This window comes from Scleropages formosus, chromosome 23 (assembly GCF_900964775.1).
Source record: "Scleropages formosus chromosome 23, fSclFor1.1, whole genome shotgun sequence".
Classification (NCBI taxonomy): Eukaryota; Metazoa; Chordata; class Actinopteri; order Osteoglossiformes; family Osteoglossidae; genus Scleropages; species Scleropages formosus.
In genome coordinates, this window is record NC_041828.1 from 6187744 (window position 1) to 6209867 (window position 22124).

Below are 22124 nucleotides of genomic sequence, written 5' to 3' on the forward strand. Positions count from 1 at the left end.
TAGGCTTAATAAATCCAGGAATTTGTGTTCTGACTCGGAGGTCGATCATCAGAGTGTTTCTGAAAGTTGGGTGGGGACAAGTTTAATCTTTCTGGATAAGAAAAACGTGATATCTCCACCCAACCACACACCCAGCGTCTGAACCGCTTGTCCCATGCGGCGTCGCGGGGAGCCGGAGCCCAACTCAGCAGCGCAGGGCCGGAGAGGGAGGGGACGCACCCAGGATGGGACGCCAATCCATCGCAAGACACCCCAAGCGGGACTCGAGCCCCAGACCCACTGGAGAGCAGGACCCGGTCCAGTCCACTGCGCCACTGCGCCCCCCTCCACCCAACCAGTCTTGTCAAAATTATATAAGTTATTAAAGTTGGCAGCCAGTCGAGAAATCTTCAGTATTCAGTGTATATCTGTAACCTTTTCAAATTCTGTTAGAGTAAAAGTAAGCAAGTAACTATTTTAGTCATCAATTGCTACGTTACCTTATCTCTTTTAACACACACAAAAAAATTGTATTTAATTTTATGGTTAAAATAGAGTAAAGAATCCACATGTACTGTAGTACAAAATGTTCCAAAACACAGCCACATCCTCACGGTGTTATGACATCATGCAGTGTATTTCACAACTGCTCTCTAATAAAACATAAAAAGACACATAAAATGACTCGATTGTGTCTACAATAATTTATTATTTGTTTTTTGAAGCCAGCTTCTGAATCCGCAATAGAAAACAGAGAAATAAAAATGCAAAGTTTTCACCCAGTAAACATAAAACATGGGCCTTTTACAACAGTAACCAAAACATATTTTCCCATATGACGACATTGCCATTCCCCTTTTTTTGATTTCTCTCTTTTTTTTTTTTTACATTTTTTTACACAAATAAAGCCATGACAAAATATTCAAGCTTCAGCAGGATACAAACATAATACTCTGTCTTGATTGTTATACTCTTAATGGGAGTGATAATGTATTCAATATCTTGTACGTTCAGATACATAATAATTTTATTTTTTTTATAAAGTACCAATCAGGGATACAAAATAACAAGTAAGCAGTTCTTATTCGACAATTATAATTAAACATTTTGTATGAAACAACAAGCCTACAAATGTTGACCTTCTTCTCATCATGTCACAGCTAATTTCTAGCACATTTTCGTTGGTATTTTACATACATGACACATTCCTTGAGTCTTTGAAGAAACTACAGAGGGTAAAGAACCATCTTTGCACATGAGACATACAGTGAAAATCTGAGTCCAGTTCATTCAAAACTATGCCCCCTTCAGGAGGAAAATAGACTTTAACCACAGCATCTTAATACCACAGTAACTGCTAATATCTTCACCATATTATTTAATACAGCTCATACATCCACTGTTACTGAAACACTGGAAATCATTTAGCGCCAGTTTTGTGTGCACCAAGGCAGAAAAGTCAAACAGGCAAAATCTGACATTTTTTTTTATTATAAGGGACACACAGGTACATGCTGTTTTAAAATAAAATGTTTTTAAAGAAATGTATAAAACCCTATTCTTGAAAAAATATATATATTTTTGAACAGTTCAGATTAAGTTCCAAGCCTTTGTTAACACAACATATACATATATGCCCAAAATAGAAAACTACACGTATTAAACACGTAAACCACATTCTGTGAGAGTTTTGCAGGATGGCTGCCTTCTATCGTCGACAGGATTCATCTGGGAAAAAACAATAAGACATCCGTTACATTTAGTGTGAGCACTTCTTTCTCCATGTATAAATCTGTTCCTCGTAAGTCGTCTCGGACAAAGGCTTAATGCAAGTAGAGAATAATTTTAAAAAGTATAATCACACACACACACACACACACACATTTTCAGAACCGCTTGTCCCTTACGGGGTCACGGGGAACCGGAGCCTACCCGGCAACACAGGGCGTAAGGCCGGAGGGGGAAGGGGACGCACCCAGGACGGGACGCCAGTCCGTCACAAGGCACCCCAAGCAGGACTCGAACCCCAGACCCACCGGAGAGTAGGACTGTAGTCCAACCCACTGCGCCACCGCACCCCCAAGTATAATCATTAACATTTATATTAAAACTTCAGTTATAACCTTTTTCAGGATGACGCTCAAAAAATTAATACGAACAACTCGCAATACCTCATGCCAAAAACAACAGTTTGCTGTACTACTGCTAAAACAGCCACATAATATGATCATGTAAATATCGTTGAGATTAAGTTACATATATTCACCTGCTAAAAAAGTAAACGAAAGCAAACGAAGGCATTTTTAACATTTATGTGTTATACAATAACATTAAAGCACTGAGACAAATGCTTATTTGTGCATATACAGTAAAAATGTATATACCGCATATATTTTATATCACCAAACTGGATGGGGAACAGTGTCAGTAGTGAAGAACAGTGTAATATAATGCACGCTGTATGCTCAGAGCATTTTTACTGAAACATGCAACAACTGTCCTTTACTGGTGTGCTGCCGCAACAGAGCCCATGCTGAGCTCAGCAGGTGACCCGCATGCTGTTCGGTGACGGCGACAGAACATTCCGGAAACGACAGGGCGAGCAGCACTGACCCACACGCAGAAACGCTCTCCTGCCACTGCTGCTCGACACAAACATCCCTCCCTCTTCCTCTTCTTCTTCCTCCTCCTCCTCCTGCCCTTGCACCCTCTCCTCGACCTCTCTCTCGGAGTCTGGCTGGGGGCAGGGGAGGGAGGCCAGCGCTGTGCTCTCTGATGGGTACTCACACACTTGCTCCAGCTGCGTCTCGTCAAAGCACACTTTTGCCTGGGGTGAAACAGAAAGAAGTGCGTGCTGTTAGAGGCTCGGAACACACCGACTACACAGTGTATGAGAATCTGAAAATGAATGATGGGCTGAGAGGCTCATACAATACAGTACATACACACAATGACTGCTGAGAGGATAATACAGAGTATACACATACTGAATGCCAGATGACATTAATGACAGTACATTAATACTGTGTTGAAAAGTAATCAAAAGGGCAGGTTATCAGGGTTATGATTATATAGCTATTATGCTCTAAAGTAAATGTTCTTCAAATTAATTTTGAGCTAATTGCTCATTTGTAGCAAAACGAAGACAAGGCAGGGATTTATTAGCGGGGGTCATTTATATATACATGTATTTATTCTGTTTATATTGGTCTTTTTCATCATTTCTTTTATAAAAATATACTCCATAATTAAATATGTTTAGTATTTTATGTTGTATTAATTTTTGTCTAAGGTTATTCTTGCATATCCGTAGGGTGGCACGGTGGTACAGTGAGTTGTGCTGCTGTCTCACAGCACCTGGGTGGTGCGAGAAGGTGTGGGTTTGATCCCTGCTCAGTCTGTGTGGAGTTTGCATGTTCTCCCCGTGTCTGCATGGGTTTCCTCTGGGTGCTCTGGTTTCTTCACACAATCCAAAGGCATGCTGTTCACCCATAGTGTGTGAGCGAGAGAGAGAGTGTGTTCCACTGATGTATGGAAGAGTGACCCAGTGTAAGTAGTGTATCTAGCAGTGTAAATCTTGTGGGTGCTCTGGTTTCCTCCCACACTCCAACGGCATGCTGTTCAGGGTCCCCCATAGTGTGTGAGTGACGGAGAGAGTGTGTTCCACTGATGTATGGAAGAGTGACCCAGTGTTAGTGTATCTAGCAGTGCAAGTCTTCCGGGTGCTCTGGTTTCCTCCCACACTCCAAAGACATGCTGTTCATGTTCCCCCATAGTGTGTGACAGAGAGAGTGTGTGAGTTCCACTGATGTATGGATGAGTGACCCAGTGTAAGTAGTGTATCTAGCAGTGTAAATCTTGTGGGTGCTCTGGTTTCCTCCCACACTCCAACGGCATGCTGTTCAGGGTCCCCCATAGTGTGTGAGTGACGGAGAGAGTGTGTTCCACTAATGTATGGATGAGTGACCCAGTGTAAGTAGTGTATCTAGCAGTGTAAGTCACTGCAGTGAATAAGGTGTGGGCTCATAACACTACATAGAGTTCATTGGAAGTTGCTTTGGACAAGAGTCTCCTAAATAAATAAATGTAAATATCCCATAAGGCTGGTTTACGTGGAGACGGGGTCAGGCAGTTTTGACTTTACATGTGGTTTTCGCAGCAAAGTAATGTAAAACACATTCACATGCTAAGGGCAATTTAGAGACGACATTCCATTGTTAAAATGCTTTAAACATTTTCTTACTTATTTTTCATGTACTCCCTGCAATGGACTAGCATCCCGTCCAGGGTGTACCCCCCTCAACCTTGCGCCTAGTCATTCCAGGATGGGCTCCGGGCCCTCTGAACCCTGACCAGGGCAAGCGGTTAATGGAAATGAAGGGATGGATTTTATGTACTTTTGTAATTCCTTGATTTATAAGGGTGCGCTACAGTCAGTTGTAAGCTGCGGTGTTAAAGCACGGGATGTGTGCGCATCGTGACCCAATAAACCTCATGCAGCAGATGCTACTGGCCAGACATGTCAGAATATCAATGGCAAAGTATGAGGGAGAGGATGAACAAATTAGGGGAGCGGCACAGCAGGCTAATCCCACAAACTGAACTGATTAACTCAGGCCAGCACAGCACGTGGGGGGGGAGGAGGGTGAGACTGTGGTAAAGTGCATCATTTTCCGTAATGTCAGACAGGCTTCCAGCAGGGAGAAGATGCGCTGACTAACAGGACATAGATGAAGGAGACAGATGGAGCTCCTCAGTGGCAGAGACGCAGAGCTTTTGGAGGGTAAGATAGACAGGGAGAAAGAGAGAACACAAACCAGAAGGCATAAGAAAACAGCAGTTCATTAGCCCCCTGCTGACACGATCTGGTGGCAAGCCTCAGAGGATGATGGGATAGCTGACGCAAAATGCTCTCAAGGGCAAAGGCGTGCCTGGTGGTTAAGGCACTCTACAGCGATACGTTCCCGGGCAGAGCCGAGACCATCAGGGACCAATTGCCATTGCCTCTTCACGAGATGATTTCACTGGTCCTTCTTACGAATCGGTTACCCCGCACGACCCCCGTGCACGCTACTAACTAGGATTAATCGGCCGAATAATTGAGCCCATTGCCTCGTCAAGTTCGCAGGACTGAAAGGCAGAGGACGGGAAAACATCTCCGGTGCCACAGTAGAGCGCAAACACAACAGAGCCGCTTTCTGGAAACGGGGACGTACTAGAGGGCGTCTTTATAGCACGGCCGAAATCACTGCACATTCACTCGTTACTACACAGCTAACTGCGTGACTGAAAATGAGTCCCGTTTTTTGAAAACCCTTTAGTTTGTGGCACTCAGGTTTCCTGCTACGCAACAAGTGAAAATGTTCATCTCATCAAGTTTTGGCCACGGAGGCATATGTCTGAAATTTAAAAAAAACCATAAGGCAATTAAGGCCAAATGATATTGGTTAGTAGATGCACAAAGGGGGCAGCAGGCAACACAGGGGTTAAAGCCGGCATCTTGCACTTAAAGAACCTGGGTTCGAATCACACCTTGTGTTGTATTACACTTGAGCAAGGTGCTTACCCTGAATTGCACCAATAACAACACACACCCACACTGAAGCCACTTGTCCCGCAGTGAGCTAGAGCCTAACCCGGTAACACAGGGCGCAAGGCCGGAGGGGGAAGGGACACACCCCAGACAGGACGCCAGTCCATCACAAGGCACCCCAAGCAGGACTCGAACCCCAGACCCGCCAGAGAGCAGAGCCCGGCCAAACACGCTGCGCCACCGCGCCACCGCACCCCCGCTCCAGTAAAAACTACCCAGCTGAATAAATGAATAAATCGTTGTCAGTAGATTAAAGCTGTGAGCTGCTTTGGAGAAAAGCGTGAGCTATATAAATGAGTAAACATAGAGACAAGTTCTTAATGGAAAGAAAAGGGCGTTCCAAAGTACGACGTGACAAGAACTTACTCTTTACCTAACTCGATCTCCTAGCTGGGCCATTACTTTCGCAAAGGAAGTGAGCGAACCTCAGTGAGGAAGCTGACCTGTACGTCGGCTCATTGCTGGGGAAATCGCTCAAAACCCTGTGACGCAGTCCGGCTGGCTCTCTCACACAGCACCGTACTAACAACCGCCTGCTCTTCTCTTCCTGTCCGCTGTGCTCCCAGTTACAAAGATGGAAGTCTCCCCAAAGTGAGGAGATCAACATGGCAATCATCCTTACCGAGAAGCAGAAATTAGAGGCCTTCACCATAATGAAGGCCACATGTGCACAAGGAACCCCCCACAACAAGCTAAGTATTTCAGTGGGTATGCCTTGTCATTATTACATCAGTGCTGCGTTACATAAGCGTTACAAAAATAAAAAAAAGGCAGAGAAAGATATTATCAGCCAGCTTCGATTGGACACTTTTATCTCCATTTAATCCAGAATACATTTTTTGATTACGACTTCAAAAAATAAACCGGGCAACACAGTGGAACAGTGCTGCTGTCTCACAGCGCCTGGGTGGTGCGAGAGAACGTGGGTTCGATCCCCGCTCAGTCTGTGTCGATGTTCTCCCCGTGTCTGTGTGGGTTTCCTCCGGGTGCTCTGGTTTCCTCCCACACTCCAAAGACATGCTGTTCAGGTTCTCCCATAGTGTGTGAGTGACAGAGAGAGTGTGTGTGTTCCACTGATGTATGGATGAGCGACCCATCGTAAGTAGTGCATCTAGCAGTGTAAGTCTTCCGGGTGCCCTGGTTTCCTCCCACACTATATAGACATGCTGATCAGGTTCCACATAGAGCGTGAGTGACAGGGAGAGTGTGTTCCACTGATGTATGGATGAGTGACCCATTTTAAGTAGTGTATCTAGCAGTGTAAGTCACCGCGGTGAATAAGGTGTGTGGGCTGATAACACTACGTAGAGTTCATTGGAAGTCGCTTTGGAGAAAAGCATCTGCTAAATAAATAAATGTAAATAAACCAGTAACAGAGTAGTACGGGGAATTATCTCAGCAGGGCACGTTTCTCTGCTACTCTTGCAGGATGCCTCTTTCTCTAAACGCACGCATTTCTCCATTTGTACAAAATGCACAGCCAGCGGCGAAGTGAAAGAAGGGAGAGGAAGAGGGGAGGCTGTTTTTCGCCGTCGTGGTTTCCTGCCCATCGTTCACAGCAAGCACGGCACGCTTTCCAAATTAGGCTGTCTCGCGTAACTCCGGCTCTGTCTGTGCCATTCTGGGTCAACGTCTGGCCCCGAGAGGTGACACTCTGACAGTGTAAAACTACAGGTAGAAATGGAGCAACGTGGGTAATCATTAAGACTTGAAACAGGGGACAAATGGTTCCCAAAAGGGCTGCTTCTGTTGGGCCTCTGAATTGCTTTCGCGAAAAAAGTCAATAAAGCAAATGAAGCACAAAAACAGTATGCTTTCAGGAAAAAAAAAAAAAAAAACTGTCTGCTAAGCAACTAAATCATAATGTTTGGCTAAACACAAGCCACCAAGTGCCTTTAAAATACAGGGTTTTGCAGATTCAGATCCTCTCAACCTCAAACATTTAGAAGCTTCAAACAAAGTGATGTTAAATATTCTCAAAAAGCTCAAATTTGCAAGACTTAGTGACGATTAAACCTCGGCACTGCAAACATCGAAAAATTCTTTGATATCTTAAGCGGTTATGCTTTTAACAACAGTTGTCATTCAGACTGAGTCTAAAGTGAAATAACAAGGAAAAAAAAATCACACCTTAGCAACAGAAAGAAATGATGAGCCTGTCAGAAAAAAAACTCGGCGAAGTTTTGGCAGAGCAGAACGATGTCACGACGACAAAGGAAAAACGCTTCGCTGTCACCGCTTTCCGGAGGAGCGAGCACGAGTGTCGCGGCGTAGTTTCAACGGTCGCTTCCAGGGTCCGGCGCCGTTCGGTTTACGTTAACGCTCTTAGACCCATCCGTTGAATTTCTGCGGAACTTCTAGGGATGTCCGGATAACGGCTGACAACGACTGCGCTATTTGCAGCCAAAAAATACAAAACCACATGAGATCATTGCAGTAACCAGACAAGAGCCAGCAGCCCCTGCACACTCACCCCTTTGTGAGTCCTTCCTTGCTTGACCAAACAGGATTTCTCTAGACTCTGATACCCCCCGATCACCACTATCTCCTCCGCCGTTGGGTACCTCTTCTTGCCGGCGTCCCCGTTGGGTGCAGAAGTCTGGGTTGAGGGGGGAGTCCTGCTGGTTGCTGGGGTTGCGGTGGTCCCAGAACCTGCTGGGGATCTCCTGGGGGTGATGGTGATAGTGTTGCCCCTCTTGCTTTGCACTGCGGAAGCGCTCCTGAGAGAAAATAGGGGTGTGGAAGGGGTGCAGGAGGGAGAGGCAGAGGTAGAGGCAGGAGCGGAGGGGTCTGATGTGCTCTCGCTCTCTGAGCTTTCTGGGGTTTTCTCGAGGGTTGGGCTGGATTTGGGGTTGACGGTGAAAGACCTGGATGGCTGAGATTGTTTCGGGTGCGTCTTCTGGTTGTGCAGCAGCTGCACGGGCACCTTTTGGTCATGCGGCGTTTCCCCGTCATCCGGCTGCGTCCTCTGGCTCGGCTGCTGTGGCTCCTTCCGATGCTGTTCTGCCAGCTGCAGCAGCTTCCGACGCTGCTGTAGTTCTGGTTCGGCTGCAGTCTGTTCCATCAGTCTGTCTCTGGGTGGTCCCTTCTGAGCACGGGCCTCGCGCGTCCCCTCTTTGGGAGCCTGTCGCCCGGCATCCAGCTCCCTCAGCTTCAGCAGTTCGACCTGTCTCCGCACCATCTGGATGCCCGTGTTCGCCGACGGAGCTTTCTCGCTCAGCGCATCCGTCTCCTCTCCCGTCCCCCGACGACCCTGCTGGCATCGCTTTGCTTTCATTTCCAGGAGCGATGGGCTTTGCTGTTCCGTCGTCCCCCCCTTTTGGAACGGGTAGTCTTGCTGAGGCTGTGCATGGAGTACCTGGGCCGCGGGTTCCCTTCCTTGAACCTTTAAACTCTGAGGTGCCGGGTCTGACTTTCCTACGGACAGCGGGGCCCTGGCCACGACCGGCTTCTGGTTATAAATCCTACTCATGTCGACAAGAGAGGGCAGAAGCGGGGAAGGAGGAGACTGGGAAGTGTCGGAGGAGGAAGTCGTAAGAGAGGGAGACAGACACTGCGGGTTGTAGGCCTCCTCCAGCGAGTCTTCCTCTTCCTGTTCGTCCGTGCCTCCTTCGTCGCCGCGTCGTCTCTTCTGCTGATCGGGCGCCGACTCCTCTACGTGTTGTCCCTCTTCATCCTCAATTTCGTCTGTTAGAGGACAGGTGGGACTCCACGGACAGGCAGCAGCAGTCCCCCTGGCGCCTTCCTCTCTTGTGCCAGAGTACAACTGCGAGAATGAAATAGAGCCAGGAAGCTGGGGGCAGGGCTTTCGCATGCCTGCTTCCCGTCTGACATCAAGGGGGCTGGATGTCGATGACGGAGGCCCTTCCTGTATTTCGTACAGCCACTTGCTCGCTCCTTGCTCTGTGTTGACTCCTTTCTTTTCAGCTACTTCCCTCCCTTGCTGTTCCCATTCAAGCCCCTTCTTCCTCTCTCCTCCCGCTTCCTCCTCCTCCCCCTCTGCATTCTCCGTTCGGCCCTCCTTCTCGCACCTGTCCCCCGTCCCGTACCCCGCTTCCCCCTCACCTTCCTGGGCTCTCCGCTTCTCCAGCTCTCTCTGTCTCAGCCTTTCCCGCAGCGACTCGATGCGAGTCAACGGTCGCCCGGCCTTCCAGCTTTCCCTTTTCTCAACTTCCATCCCTCCCTCCAGCTTCTCCACCCCGTCCATGTTGGAGATGCTACACATCTTACCGCTCGCGTTCTCTGGCTCAGCCTCAAGCCCAAAGAAATGTGCCCTTGGGATACGAATTCCGCTTGCAGCAGAGGGACATTCCGTTTCAGTGGAATTCACTTGGAAGGTGACAGCCATGTCCTGACTGCCAGAGCCTTTGTCCCTTTCCTGGTCTGCACTTGTCTGCAAAACCCCTTTCTTGTACCCTTTATGTACATATGGGTGGCTCGGGGCCCCCTCACCATCCCTTGCCGTGTTTCCATCTGCATGGAAGCACATATCTGTTCCTCTCTTGCTGCTTCTTCCAAATCCTTCCTCTATCTCACTCTCTCTGCCAGGGGCAGGACTTTCTGCACCTAGACAGTGGACCACTTCAGAATTCAGGTGTCCTGTAACATGTCGATTCTGTTGCTCTGCACTACGCAAAGGTTCTTCATTCTTTTGGGCATTTAATACGTTATGAAGAGAACTGGCTTCCTCTTGAAAAGCCAGGCCATCCACGGGTTTATTTTTCCCAAGCTGGTGGCTTCCTTCTTTCCCTGCCTCCATCCAGTGTGACGGTGCTCCATCTGGAGCAATCCTGCCAGCGTTGCCCTCTTTCTTTCTTACAGCCTGGTCCCAGTCCCCTTCTGTGTGAAGTGATGACTTGCCCCCTCTTTGCAAATCTTGGCCCGCCACCCTTTCAATTCCCGTGTCTCTTTCTGCTCCGCTCTCATTTTGTCCGCTGGACATGACTTGACTGAGCTGACATGTGTCCGGTTTCCTGGAGGAGAGGACTTTAAGGGCATCCTCCTTTCCCTCCTCCTCTTTCTTCCACCATCTCCCATCCTCCCACTGCATGTGTTTCTCAGTGGAGATGCACATGTCCTTCTTCTGTTCCTTCCTCAGGACTTTCATCATACCGCTTTGCCCCTGGCATTTCTCCTCCACATCCTCCACATCACTCTTTGGCCCCAACACATTCTCCTCATACCTGCCTGCCACCCCTTGCGGTGTGGACTCAGAGAAGCTCCTTTGTCCTCTGTCCTCACTCTCCCACTGGCTGACTTTGAGAAATCCAGCTTCCCTGTAGCCCCCTCTGTGTGCTACCCGTCTGTCAGAGCATGTCCTCTCTACGATTCTCCTCTCAGCATAGTCCTCCTCTTCCTCCGCTTCATTCTCCCTGGAGCAAGCCACATGGTCTGAAAAGCTGAAAGAGCGTTTTGGGACCCCTCTGAATGACGTGCCTCTCTCCTCTTGCTTCTCTCTCTCTTCCCGCCCCTGAATCTGTTCACCTCTGTTTCCCAAGATCAAACCTTCTTCCGGATTCCACCGTGCCCCAACTCCTTCAGGCTGGCTGAAGGAGTCTGTGCTTTTAGAACGCGAGGGGGTCCTTTTGAGTTCCCCAAATTTGCTCAGGATCTGGCTGACCCGCCCTGCTGTCTCTACTGAGACCTTTTCATCTTGCGTTAGTTCTCTTCTTTCCCCCTCTGCTCTCCTGTCAACTTTCTCCACCCCTGTCTCTTTTTGTGTGGCCACCTTTACCTTGGGCCAGCTTCTGTCTTCTCTTTCTCCACCAAAGTCTTTTCCCCCTAAGGCCTCTTCTTTTTCACTCCACGCAAATGCCTCCCTTTTGGGTTCATCCCTCTTTTTATCTACTCCACTCCCTAGCTTTCTACCCTCTCCTTCTTTTTCTCTGACAGTCTGTTGGGTACCACCCCTGTGCTCCACACTGGATATGGGCTTAATGATGAGCACCTCAGAGGCTCTGATCTCTGTCACACTTCCTCCACCTGCTAAAATGTCCCTGAGATCCACAGTCATCCCTCGCTTTTCACAAGCCTCCTGTGGTTCCGTTTCTTCCATTCTCCCCCTTTCACGCTGCTCTTCTCTATTCACACTATTTCTCTCCTTTTCAATGATGATGATGTTTTCAGCCCGGATTGTGTGAAGGCACGGGACAATGGGGAGCGGATAGAGGGCATACAAGGCATTTGAGTCTGACTTGTCCCCTTCACCCCCTTGCCTCCCCTTCAGGTTATGTTGTTCTTTCTCTCTTGGTGTCACTGTACCTTTGGAAGATCCTTTTCCTCCATGTTCAGAGTCCCTATGATCCCCTTGCCTCTCTAAGGGAATCTCTTGCTCCTTCTCTCTGCCACACTCCCTATCATATCCTCTGCTGTTCCTTCTTTCGGTCTCCTCAGCCCACTCCCTCTCCTTACACCTCACTTCCTCCTCAGTTCCCCTCCTCCTTCCATTCTCCCTTGAGTTCTTGCACCCCTGGACCACCTCTCCGCCACTTTCCTCCTCTTTCTTCTTCCTTTTCCCACTCTGTGCAAGAAGGAACGGATTTTGACGGACTGGCCCTATAGTCTCAACTGACACTTGACTCTGCGGCTCTGGCCCTATATTCGGTCCGGCTGCGACAGTGTCTTCGAGCCGCATCCCTGCGGGCATCACCATCTCACTGATTCGCTGGCCAAAGGCCCTGCCATCTACAGCCTGGGAGCTGCCCTCCTTCTCGCGTTCTCCCTCACCCTCCTGCTTTGCTCTCCTCCGCTCGATGATCCCTCGTTTCCAGGCAGGCATGCTGGCTAGTCTCTCCTGCTCTTCTCGCTCTTGCTTCTCTCGCACCTCCTCTTCCCTCCGCTTTCGATCCAACAGGAGCTGCTTCCATTCTGGCAGAGAGGAAACGGACATAGCGGAGAAAAGAGGGGAGACTTGTTGCTTGGAGAAATATATGACTTTTCAGAAATTTTGAGCCGCTTGACAACTCTTCCCCCGTCGGCAGAGTCCTGTTAAGACAGAAATGGCAGGATGTCATTCCAGTGTTAACACTCCACAAATGTGCACAAACATCTGGTAACCGAACAAACACCCTAAATCAGTGAACACGCTGGAAAACGATGAATAAGGTCACCCTTCGCAAGTCTAACTGTCCATTTTACGAGAGGCGGAACGTTAACCGTATCCAGCGCCTTTGCATGGAGTTCATTTCTAGGTGTTTTTTTCCCACTTCCGAACACAAAGTCATCACACTACCTGCTCTAGTATTGCTGCTATGCCAGCTTTTGAAATATGATTTCCTTTGCTGTTCGGAGTTCTGAAAATCTGTACAGAAGGGTCCAGTGGTACAAAAACATAGTCTCTCTCTTCTTGAGCAGCCAGGACGCGTCTGTGTGGGTGAAGGAAGCGCAAAACTCCAACAAAAGGCGCGGACTTTCCCGTTAAATAACCGACCGACGCGCCTTTTTCCGCGAGTAAATGCGGAATGAGGTCTCTTTTCCTCATAAAGACTTCAATATCGAAATTTGATATAGAAATATTATAAATGACAAGGAAGTGGTTCGCTGCGCGCAGTTCACAAGGACGGTGCCTCGAGTGTGTGTGTGTGTGTGTGTGTGTGTGTGTGTGTGTGTGTGAGACAGAGCCGCTACAGACGCGTTTTGCGTGACGACGATGTGTTACTGACCTGATGTGTCAGTGACGCGTCTCCAGTCCTTTTAATGCTCGACTTTTGTTCTCCTTCTTTCTTGCTTTGCCAGCATTACATTTCCTGGAGGACCGTTTCCGACGCGATCCGAAGCCGCAAAATTATATCCACGCGTCCGTTTTTTTTTTTTTTTTTTTTTGTTGCTCCTCACATGTTCGGTTCGAAAAAGACGAAAAACGTGGGGGAAAAAAAAGTGGTCGATGTTCACTCACTCTGCCGCCACAGGGAAAAAGAGAGGGAAAAAATTAGGAATGAAAACTGAGTTGAAACATGCTGGAGAGGAGAGGAGAGGAGAGGAGGGCTGGTCCCGCTGAGAGGAAAAACGGGGAGGGAGAGGAAGAGTCGCAGAAACAGATTTTGGATTTTTTTTTTTTTTTTTTTTGACGCTTCCTCTACTTTTCCATGTAGACACTACTCACCCAGTTGTAGATGAAATATTTCTAAAAGGAACATTTAACAGTAGGCATGCAGTGTAGTGCAGTAGCGGAGGAAATGGAGTAAAACAGCGTCAGTTTTCCTGTGATCCGTTGCTCGTGTCGCCGCCGGTCGCTTGACACATGATCGCGGACGAGAGGAACAACTTGAACTTCACCTTCACACGTAATAATAAGAAGAGCAAGAAACTAAACGCGCCTTACATGTTTGTTCCGAGTCCTGGCAAGAACCGGGATCCCCGGCGGCGGCGGCGGCGGCGCGCACGTCACTAAATGCGCGTCTCCGCGACCGCGCTCCTGATCTTCAGGCTTTTCGAGCTTCTGCTTTGACTCTGAGCTCCATAAGCAGCTTTCAGACTCTTGATTGATTCGCAAATGCCGTTGATGGTATCGAGAGCACCGCCGCGGTCGCGCATAGAGTTGTGCTGACGATTTACAGCATTAATTGAGCTCGGCAGGGCAGAATTTGACTGGAAAAAGCCACGCTCATAAATTTCCCCACTTGATTATATATTTGTGTCTTTCTTGCATTTCGACGCTAATCCGATAATGACATTAACTGCGTTGGGGAGGAGGAGGAGGAGGAGGAGGAGGCCACGCACCATATTGTCAACTCCCTCGACCTGCGCGGCCAAGAAGTTCCGATGCGCAGCCGTCCGCGGCCGCGCGCCCATTGTCACCACGAGTGACGCGTACAGTAAGTACAGTAATGACACGTGATGGGCTAAGACCCCCTGCTACGTGTGTCATGAGTTCGTGCTATGTGCAAATAACAGTGGACCAGAAATGATGGTACTCCATGATTTTTTTAAACCAAACTCCCGTGCAGATTTTATTAGAAATGAATATAAATCACTGCGAAAAAAGGCATCTCTTTCGGCATAACGGCAAGTAAAGACTCTTTGTGAAAGTCTTATTCCCCGCTGTCTATGTCACCATGTAACGTATGACTTAACACTGGTAGCATAAAATTAAATTCAATACAAGTCAAAATGGGAATTAAAAAGGCATGCCATTCATGATGTCCTCAATACATTAATATACACATACATTTAGATCTAGGACTAATTAAGAACAATCTTCACACTTCAGAGAGGCCAGTGTCTGAACAGAATGTAATTTCTCTCTGAACGCTCCTTTACAAAGGTGGAAAAAACAGCTTAACGACAGTTTAAGGCCTCTGAACATAAAAGTACAAGTACCAAGTATCATTTTAACAAGACACTGTAAACTAAGATATACTATGTCATAGTTTAAATAATAAAAAAAAAAACATTACAATCTATTTTGCCGTACATTTTACAAACCAGTGTAATGATAATGTCTAATACTCACACATAAAAACACATGTCCCAGTCACCTGTGACTCCCTTTACTATGACACAAATTGTTTTAAAACACTATGAACTGTGCAGTTCTTCAGTAGACAAATGAACAAAAAAATGACAATTAATAGACTTGGCGATACTATCTTTTCATAACCAGATGAAACCTGCCAAAACGTGCAACACAACAAATCTGTTCGTGAACTGCTGTGCACTAGAATTCGATGAAAATTGTTTACTAAATTTTACTTTCCAATGTGCTCTTCTATTACTTGCAAGCAACCCTTTAAGGTCAATTTGTGACCCAGAATTTGAATCAGTTCCCCAAGAGTAATCCAAACCAAACAGGAAAAGTGATATGAAAGTTTTGCTGACGCACTTCCAGAATTTTCAGTTTTCCAAGTCCACCGACTAATTAAAAGAAAAGCTGAAGGCAAATCACAAAACTGTAGAACCCCCCCTGGAAGGTGTATTATTATGAGAGATGAAAAATCTCAACGTATTTTACTGCTATTCTGGACTTAAGTTAAAAACTATTCCTCAAATATGGATCTGCATAAACAAACAAGGCTGTGCAAGTCGGTGTGGAAAAGCAACCGCTAATGGAAATTAACATTGACAGTCTTTCAGTGCAGTTACACATTCCACCCTTACCTCACAACTATGCCTACTTTTTCCATCCAAACTGTAATTAGAAAACACCACCTGTAACAAACATGCAATTCAACTTTAAGTATAAAACACTATAAAAAGGTCTTGGAGAATCAGTGCTTCAGGGAAAAAAAAAAAAAAAAAAAAAAAAGGCACCTCAGCATGGGAAAACTATTGTACAGTCAAAGGTTTTTGTTTTTTTTAAAATCTCCAACACTGCAGAAAAATATTGTTCCCAAGATTACACAAAGCAGCCCCTCATTAAAATATTTCCTTTTTGTAGAGAGCGTGCCATTACAACGTGAATACACTTTTTATAAGAGTTTCAGCTGTGGACTGTGGTCAGTCCACAATGGTGGCAAGCCTACAAGGGGCAAGGTGGAGAGTGATGGACAGTCCTCAGTCCTGCTTATGATTCGTGGGCTCCGTGTGGCTGTCCGGTGGCAGTGTGAAGAGGTGCAGCTTGTTGTGAAGCTGGGCGCTGAGGTACTCGCAGTCCTGTGTGTCCAGGGAGTGCGCCAGAACCAGGTAGATGGAAAGACACCCAGCCAAGATAAGCCGGTCCAGTGGTAGGGCAGGGAGGAGCCACAAGACCATGGCCAGCTCCACACAGACAGGGTGGCGCAGGTGGGCGTAGAGGCGCTGAGCTCGAGGGGATTTCAGGGACAGGGGGTCTCCCAAGCCAAGACACTCATAATAGACCTGGAGGGAAGAGAAGCGAGCGAGTGAAATACGAAGAAACGTAGCAGTCTAAATTACATTGATTCATTTAACACATGCTTTCCTCCAATAGAGAAGCGGTTGCAAAAATGTGGGGTTCAAACCCACGATCCACACGCTCTACCAACCAAGCTAGCCGGGCTCTGGTAAAAATAACTACCTGTTTAAGGCCCAACAGTTCCGGATAGTCGAAAATTAACAGGATGCTGCAGATGATGGCCCAGCAAAGGAAGTGAAGGGTGAAGCAGATCAAGGGAAACCAGGTATCCCAAGGCACGCTGCTCACAGACCACAAGCAAGGGGCGTCAGTCACTGGCTGCCAGCAACGCATCAACACCTGACTCAAAGAGAACAAAAACAAACGAGAATGGGCAAATGGGGTTGGGAGGTAAAACCATGACAATGTGGCAGTTTTTTTTCCAGATACTCCACTCTGCTGTCAATGACAACATGTACCTGCAGTGCCAGGGCAGTGGTGGCACAGTAAAACGCCCTGTTCAGGACCCCGAAAACGGAGGAGAGGGCACGTTTTACAGGGCCCCAGGCCAACAGGCTGTGCTGGAGTGCAAAGAGAGCCACCAGGCCCAGATCAGCCCCCACGGCCCGGAGCACCGAACTGCTCCGCAGCGCCGTAGACCACGGAACCGAATCTGGCGGAAAAAGAATACAGGACATCCTATTAAAAATCAATGGGATTCTAGAGGGAAAAAAAAAAAAACTGGTTTATATTATTGACAGGAAAAAATGGCATTTTCAGGGAGAGCGAAAAGACTGAAAAATCATGTTGTCTGTCAAATACAAAGAGTAGCTTGATGTTTTAGTGATAGACAAATTATATATATTTAAAAAAAAAATAAAAAATTTAAAGAAAAACTGCCGCCCAACGTGGGGCTCGAACCCACGACCCTGAGATTAAGAGTCTCATGCTCTACCGACTGAGCTAGCCGGGCTCGAGATCATACTCGGCACAACATGACCACGTCACCAGCGACCGCCAACTTCAAGCACAGCAGTTATTTTGTTTCTTTTGCATTTACAATACATTTGTTAAGTTGAATTAAAAATCGATGGGTACGAAATGTATCAGGAATAAATACACAAGGTCATCGGGAACGCATGTAATTCGCATATGAGAGACGAATTTCCAAACAATGAAAGAAAAACGGCCTGATTACCTCCAGCCTACCCACCGATAGAAAAACAAGTGAGACAAATAGCAGCTATTCCCACAATTGAATAACCTACACTGTCACACAGCAGCCTGCAGCGCTTCGCTCAGCTGTACACGCGCGACCTCTTCCTGTTTCCAACAAATATATCCCCCCCCGCAGCGCATTTCGACAAATTAGCTCACGAGGCGCTCACTTCATCAGACACACACGCTGCCGGTCGGTGAAAAAGAGCACTAACTCGCGCGATTCTTGACGACGTTTCGCGCTCAAGTTATATAGTTATACACAACGCAGCCAGCTACCCCCCACACCTACTCCATGTCCCCACCGTGGCAAGGCGGCGGTCCTCCGGTGATGTTCTGATAAATGGCTCGAAACGAAACGAAGCGCACAAACTCGGCTCCGGTGCCGAAGACGAACACGAAGTTGAGCAAGGAAAGAGCGCAGAGCAGCAAGTCTCGAGCGCTCACTGTCGCCATTTTTCACCCTTTCCACTGTGTACAGCCAGTAGCCACTTCCGGGGTGGGGCCGCGCCGCGCACCACCAGTGCAGAGCCTTTTCTACGGACTAATTATGAGCGTTCGCGTTTCGTTACTTCTTCATTCTTAACTGTCAACATCTGCCAATAGAAAATTAAACTAAAACAAACCATAACAAGTCAGTAGTTTGACATAAGATAGAAACGAAAGAGGAATTTCGAGCTTTGGGTGACAAAACAGCCCGGCTAGCTCAGTCGGTAGAGCATGAGACTCTTAATCTCAGGGTCGTGGGTTCGAGCCCCACGTTGGGCGTGGATATTTTTGATACAGAGCACTGAGCACCAGGACAGCCCTGCACAAGAAAAGTTTATTTCCTCAGGCCATCTACCTCATGAACAGCTAAATGATCCCCCCTAGAGAGTAAACCAGTGCAATACACAACGCTATTTATATTTATAATTATATCTATTTATCACATCATATGTCTTACTCACATTCCCTTGCGTTTGTATAGAACATACCTGTACAATGTCTAGTGACTAATTTTTGTATATTGTGTACTTATATTTTTATATTTTTTTGTCCTTTATTCACATATTCTATTTTCTCATCTGTGCCTTGTCACTGTCATTCTGTCTGTGCTGTGGAAGTTTCTGTCAGCAAGACAAATTCCTATGTGTGAACATACTTGGCAATACAAAGCTCGTTCTGATTCTGATTGTGAAATGAATTTACACGAATTACCTACCTACATTCACCTACCTGTCGCTTTCATTTGTAGAGATAGAATATCTTCCAGCGTCTCCTCGTTAGTATAGTGGTAAGTATCCCCGCCTGTCACGCGGGAGACCGGGGTTCGATTCCCCGACGGGGAGAACTAAACCATATTTTTGTAGCCGCTCAAAGATTTGTTGCATGATGGCGCAGCGGGTAGCACTGCTGGCAATTTCCAAGGCTGTGCGTTCGGATCTGGGTGTCAGTCCCCCTCAGTCTTTATGGGGTTTGCCACCCGCTGGGTAACCACGTGGCGCTCACTGCCTATCGACTACCTACATTTATATAAACTTGTATTTATTCATTTAGCAGACACTTTTCCCCAGAGCGACGTAAATCTCAGCGAAAGGCACAATGAGTGCATTATATCAACAGAAGGAGAGATTTGGACGCAGACATGTGACGTGACTCCAGGGTACAGAATTTGTTCCATTCCACATCTACGCTTATCAGTGCCTTGACGTTCCATTAGCTGGGAAAAAAAAGAATAACTTATGAAATGCATCAGTTACTCTGGTTTATGTACAGTCTGCGGAAAGTACCTTCTATCGAAATTAACCCACTGCTTGTATCTTATCAAACCTTGAACAGTTTAATAATTTGCAAAACTTTCAGTCGCCCAACGTGGGGCTCGAACCCACGACCCTGAGATTAAGAGTCTCATGCTCTACCGACTGAGCTAGCCGGGCTTGAAGTTCTCCTATGGATATCCTATATTAAAAAAATCCAACTTTCTTTTTTTTCCCAATCTTACGGCATGATATTTCATTTTTTATTCCTTAAAATTCCACCCAACTGTTTAAAAGCATTTTCTTTAACTTTACTTCGTCGAAAAATGCCGTGCTTCATCAGGCAATATGATGGACACCTGTGAAAGTGCGAGGACCCGCCGCCGTGCAGCGCGGCAATAAAGCAGTCCGCGTGCCGCTCCCAGCTTCCTTTGCGATGTGCACTGCGATGTGGTTGCAGTACAGAGGTGAGGGAGACGCAGGAAGGGGAAAAAAAGGCTGTTAATTCACTGTTCTCATCATGGTTTGATTATTAGGGCAATTATATAGACATTTCTGATCTATGTTATATTTACCTAAGAACGTGCTTTCCTCTTAACTCCTTTTTTTATTTTTTTATTTTTTTATACCGTGTTCAGTGACACTACTGACGAGTAGTCGTCGTCATGCTCCTCGACTCGATGTTTCTCCACACACAAGTTACTTATTAAGCTTTTAAAATGAAATGTGAGCCTCCAGCTGGACCACAACTAAAGCTTTGTGTCTATTGTGTGCATAGTTTATTGAGGCGATGACATCTGGTGTGTAATGATGATTCCTTTAGACTAGAGTCTCTGATTTAAAACTGAAGTTTTTCACAGTGCACTGAACACACCTTTGAACCCATCTGCAGACATTTTCCTAAAATGTCAAACTCTAGTGACTGGCTAAATATTTTATTTATTTTTTTTTAAACATGTTGAACAGACTTGCATGAAGAATGGCTTGACTGGACCCCTGGTACTTTATTTAATGGTATGTGTTTTACTGACTGGCACTTGTGTTATTTAATCTTCTAATAAAGATTGTAGCTATTATCTCTAGTTTAGCACTGTTTGGTCTGCAGTAGTGTTACTTTTACTGCTGTATTTGCAGAGGTTAATGTCCTTTTTGTAGCCACTTGTACAATTTGTCCACATAAATGGGAATCCTAATGTAAATGAGTATAGAAACCCTTTATACAAAAGTAAAATTCCTAAATTTGTTTAAATGTTCATATTTGCAACATCTCTCTAGACATCATAGTGGCTACTGTTGTTTTCACTTTGAATCCCTTCTCTGATTGTAGTACCCATTAGAAAAGTACAGTAAATGATACAGGAAAAAATTTAAATAGTCTAATATACTAGTATATTAAATGAAGTTACCTTTGAGAGAGGCATTATCTTAAATGTTTACCATGTGGGAGTACTAGCCCAATGAGTATAGTGAGTATCAAGTAACTGAACAGGAACACTGACCCAAATGAAGCTTAAGTTGGTCAGAATTACAGTAGTGCGGTTTATTTGGGTGCTATGGTGTGCGATGATGATTTCATAGACTAGAGTCTCTGATTTTAAGACTGAAGTTCTTTCACAGTGCACTGAACACACCATTCCTGCTTAGAAAAGTGGGTTATGTTCATAGTGCAGATTCTGGCTCACCTAAGAGGTTGGATTTTTTTTATTTTTATAATTGAGCAGACTTTCATGGAGACTGGCTGAACTGGACCTAGGTACCCAGCTGTACTGACGGTAAGTGTCATCCAAAGTGGAGCAAGAGTTGTGTTTGCGTCCTGAGACCCCTTGGTGTCTTACTGGTGTGTGGTGATGATTCATTAGACTAGAGTCTCTGATCTATGAAATGAAGCTCATTCACAGTGCACTGAACACACTGCACAGTTGTTAAACTGGTTTCAGTGTTTCATTGAGTGTGATTTCAAACTGTCCCTTTTCTGTACTCCTGTAGTGTGGACCAAGCTGTTGTGATGTCATTGCTACATGGTAAGTATTGAAACCAGACTGTAAAACTTGACTTGATGATTCACTCTATGAAAGTGAACAAGTACAGGGAAATTATTGCTTGACTGGTCCACTATATGGAGTGCCCATGATGATTGCGTTTTTATTCGGTTCATCTGATCTAAACTGAAGTTTTACTCGCAGCGCACTGAGGCCATCCAGAGTTGACCTGTATTCAGGTAGCAGGAATGAAAATGAGCTTTAGTGTGCAGGACTGATTTTGAACAATGGTTGCATAATCTTCATTGGGCTGCTCCACAGATTCACCTGTACATGTAACTTGTTTTTGGAGTGCAGAAATTGAATCCTGTTGCCAAGACTGAAGAAGGACTGAAGAAGTTAGACTCGCAGGTAATATTATGAAGCCCCAGCTATCAACGAAGGATTATACTGTATTGGAATGACCTATTAATGTTAATGCAATACAGTAATGTTTAGTACTATACATTGCAGGAGTTTAATTTATACACTTGTTTCTAAAGGTGAAGCTCTGACATTAAGTATAAAGGCTGAACTTGTTTATTAAATCACTATTTCCTATACTCAAAATTTGTCTTTTTTGATGTCAACTTGACACATGAAGTCTTGTCATCAGTACTTCAGCCTCATTCTAGCCAGTCATGATTGTAAATGGACTACACAAACTTGTTTTTGGTTCTGTATAAGTGTCTTAAATGGTTTGTTCTTAGAAAAGGAGGTAGCTACAAAAAAAAAGAAATAAAATGCATTTTTATAAACAATTTTCACTTTTCTGGCTCCCTGTTGTC

The 22124-nt window shown here is 46.0% G+C and overlaps 2 protein-coding genes, 1 long non-coding RNA gene and 6 other non-coding genes across 13 annotated transcripts; 5 read left to right on the plus strand and 4 right to left on the minus strand.

Moving 5' to 3' along the window:
• Positions 1-1502: 1502 nt before the first annotated feature.
• On the minus strand, positions 1503-13964 carry ppp1r18 (protein phosphatase 1, regulatory subunit 18). 4 transcript variants are annotated; one of them, XM_018754389.2, is made up of 4 exons: positions 13234-13549; positions 8046-12556; positions 2593-2806; positions 1503-1707 (listed from the first exon to the last, which is right to left on the minus strand). In XM_018754389.2, exons 2-4 carry the CDS (start codon positions 12459-12461, stop codon positions 1688-1690), a joined length of 4650 nt encoding a protein of 1549 aa, XP_018609905.2. In that variant the 5' UTR covers positions 12462-12556; positions 13234-13549; the 3' UTR covers positions 1503-1687. The 4 variants fall into 4 exon arrangements, with proteins under 4 accessions (XP_018609905.2, XP_018609903.2, XP_018609902.2 ...); XM_018754387.2 differs by lacking the exon at positions 1503-1707 and adding an exon at positions 13893-13964 and having other exon boundaries at positions 2374-2806; positions 13234-13467; XM_018754386.2 differs by lacking the exon at positions 1503-1707 and adding an exon at positions 13674-13746 and having other exon boundaries at positions 2374-2806; positions 13234-13467.
• Positions 13617-18185, minus strand: nrm (nurim). The gene is made up of 4 exons (XM_018754368.2): positions 17885-18185; positions 16841-17034; positions 16545-16721; positions 13617-16366 (listed from the first exon to the last, which is right to left on the minus strand). The coding sequence occupies exons 1-4, from the start codon at positions 18033-18035 to the stop codon at positions 16064-16066; spliced, it is 825 nt and encodes a 274-aa protein (XP_018609884.1). The 5' UTR covers positions 18036-18185; the 3' UTR covers positions 13617-16063.
• trnak-cuu (transfer RNA lysine (anticodon CUU)) lies at positions 17262-17334 on the minus strand. The gene has a single exon. It is a non-coding gene; the product is annotated as a tRNA-Lys (tRNA).
• Positions 18186-18274: 89 nt separating the features above from the next.
• trnak-cuu (transfer RNA lysine (anticodon CUU)) lies at positions 18275-18347 on the plus strand. Its single transcript has one exon. It is a non-coding gene; the product is annotated as a tRNA-Lys (tRNA).
• Positions 18348-18838: 491 nt separating this feature from the next.
• Positions 18839-18910, plus strand: trnad-guc (transfer RNA aspartic acid (anticodon GUC)). The gene has a single exon. It is a non-coding gene; the product is annotated as a tRNA-Asp (tRNA).
• A 515-nt stretch (positions 18911-19425) lies between these two features.
• Positions 19426-19498, minus strand: trnak-cuu (transfer RNA lysine (anticodon CUU)). Its single transcript has one exon. It is a non-coding gene; the product is annotated as a tRNA-Lys (tRNA).
• A 257-nt stretch (positions 19499-19755) lies between these two features.
• LOC108935621 (uncharacterized) lies at positions 19756-22077 on the plus strand. Of its 2 annotated transcripts, none has more exons than XR_001966221.2 (5): positions 19756-19785; positions 20285-20332; positions 21040-21090; positions 21305-21339; positions 21650-22077. It is a non-coding gene; the product is annotated as an uncharacterized LOC108935621 (long non-coding RNA). The 2 variants fall into 2 exon arrangements; XR_001966220.2 differs by having other exon boundaries at positions 21655-22077.
• Positions 20122-20189, plus strand: LOC114909427 (small nucleolar RNA SNORD52). Its single transcript, XR_003797297.1, has one exon. It is a non-coding gene; the product is annotated as a small nucleolar RNA SNORD52 (small nucleolar RNA).
• Positions 20878-20946, plus strand: LOC114909426 (small nucleolar RNA SNORD52). The gene has a single exon (XR_003797296.1). It is a non-coding gene; the product is annotated as a small nucleolar RNA SNORD52 (small nucleolar RNA).
• Positions 22078-22124: the final 47 nt, after the last annotated feature.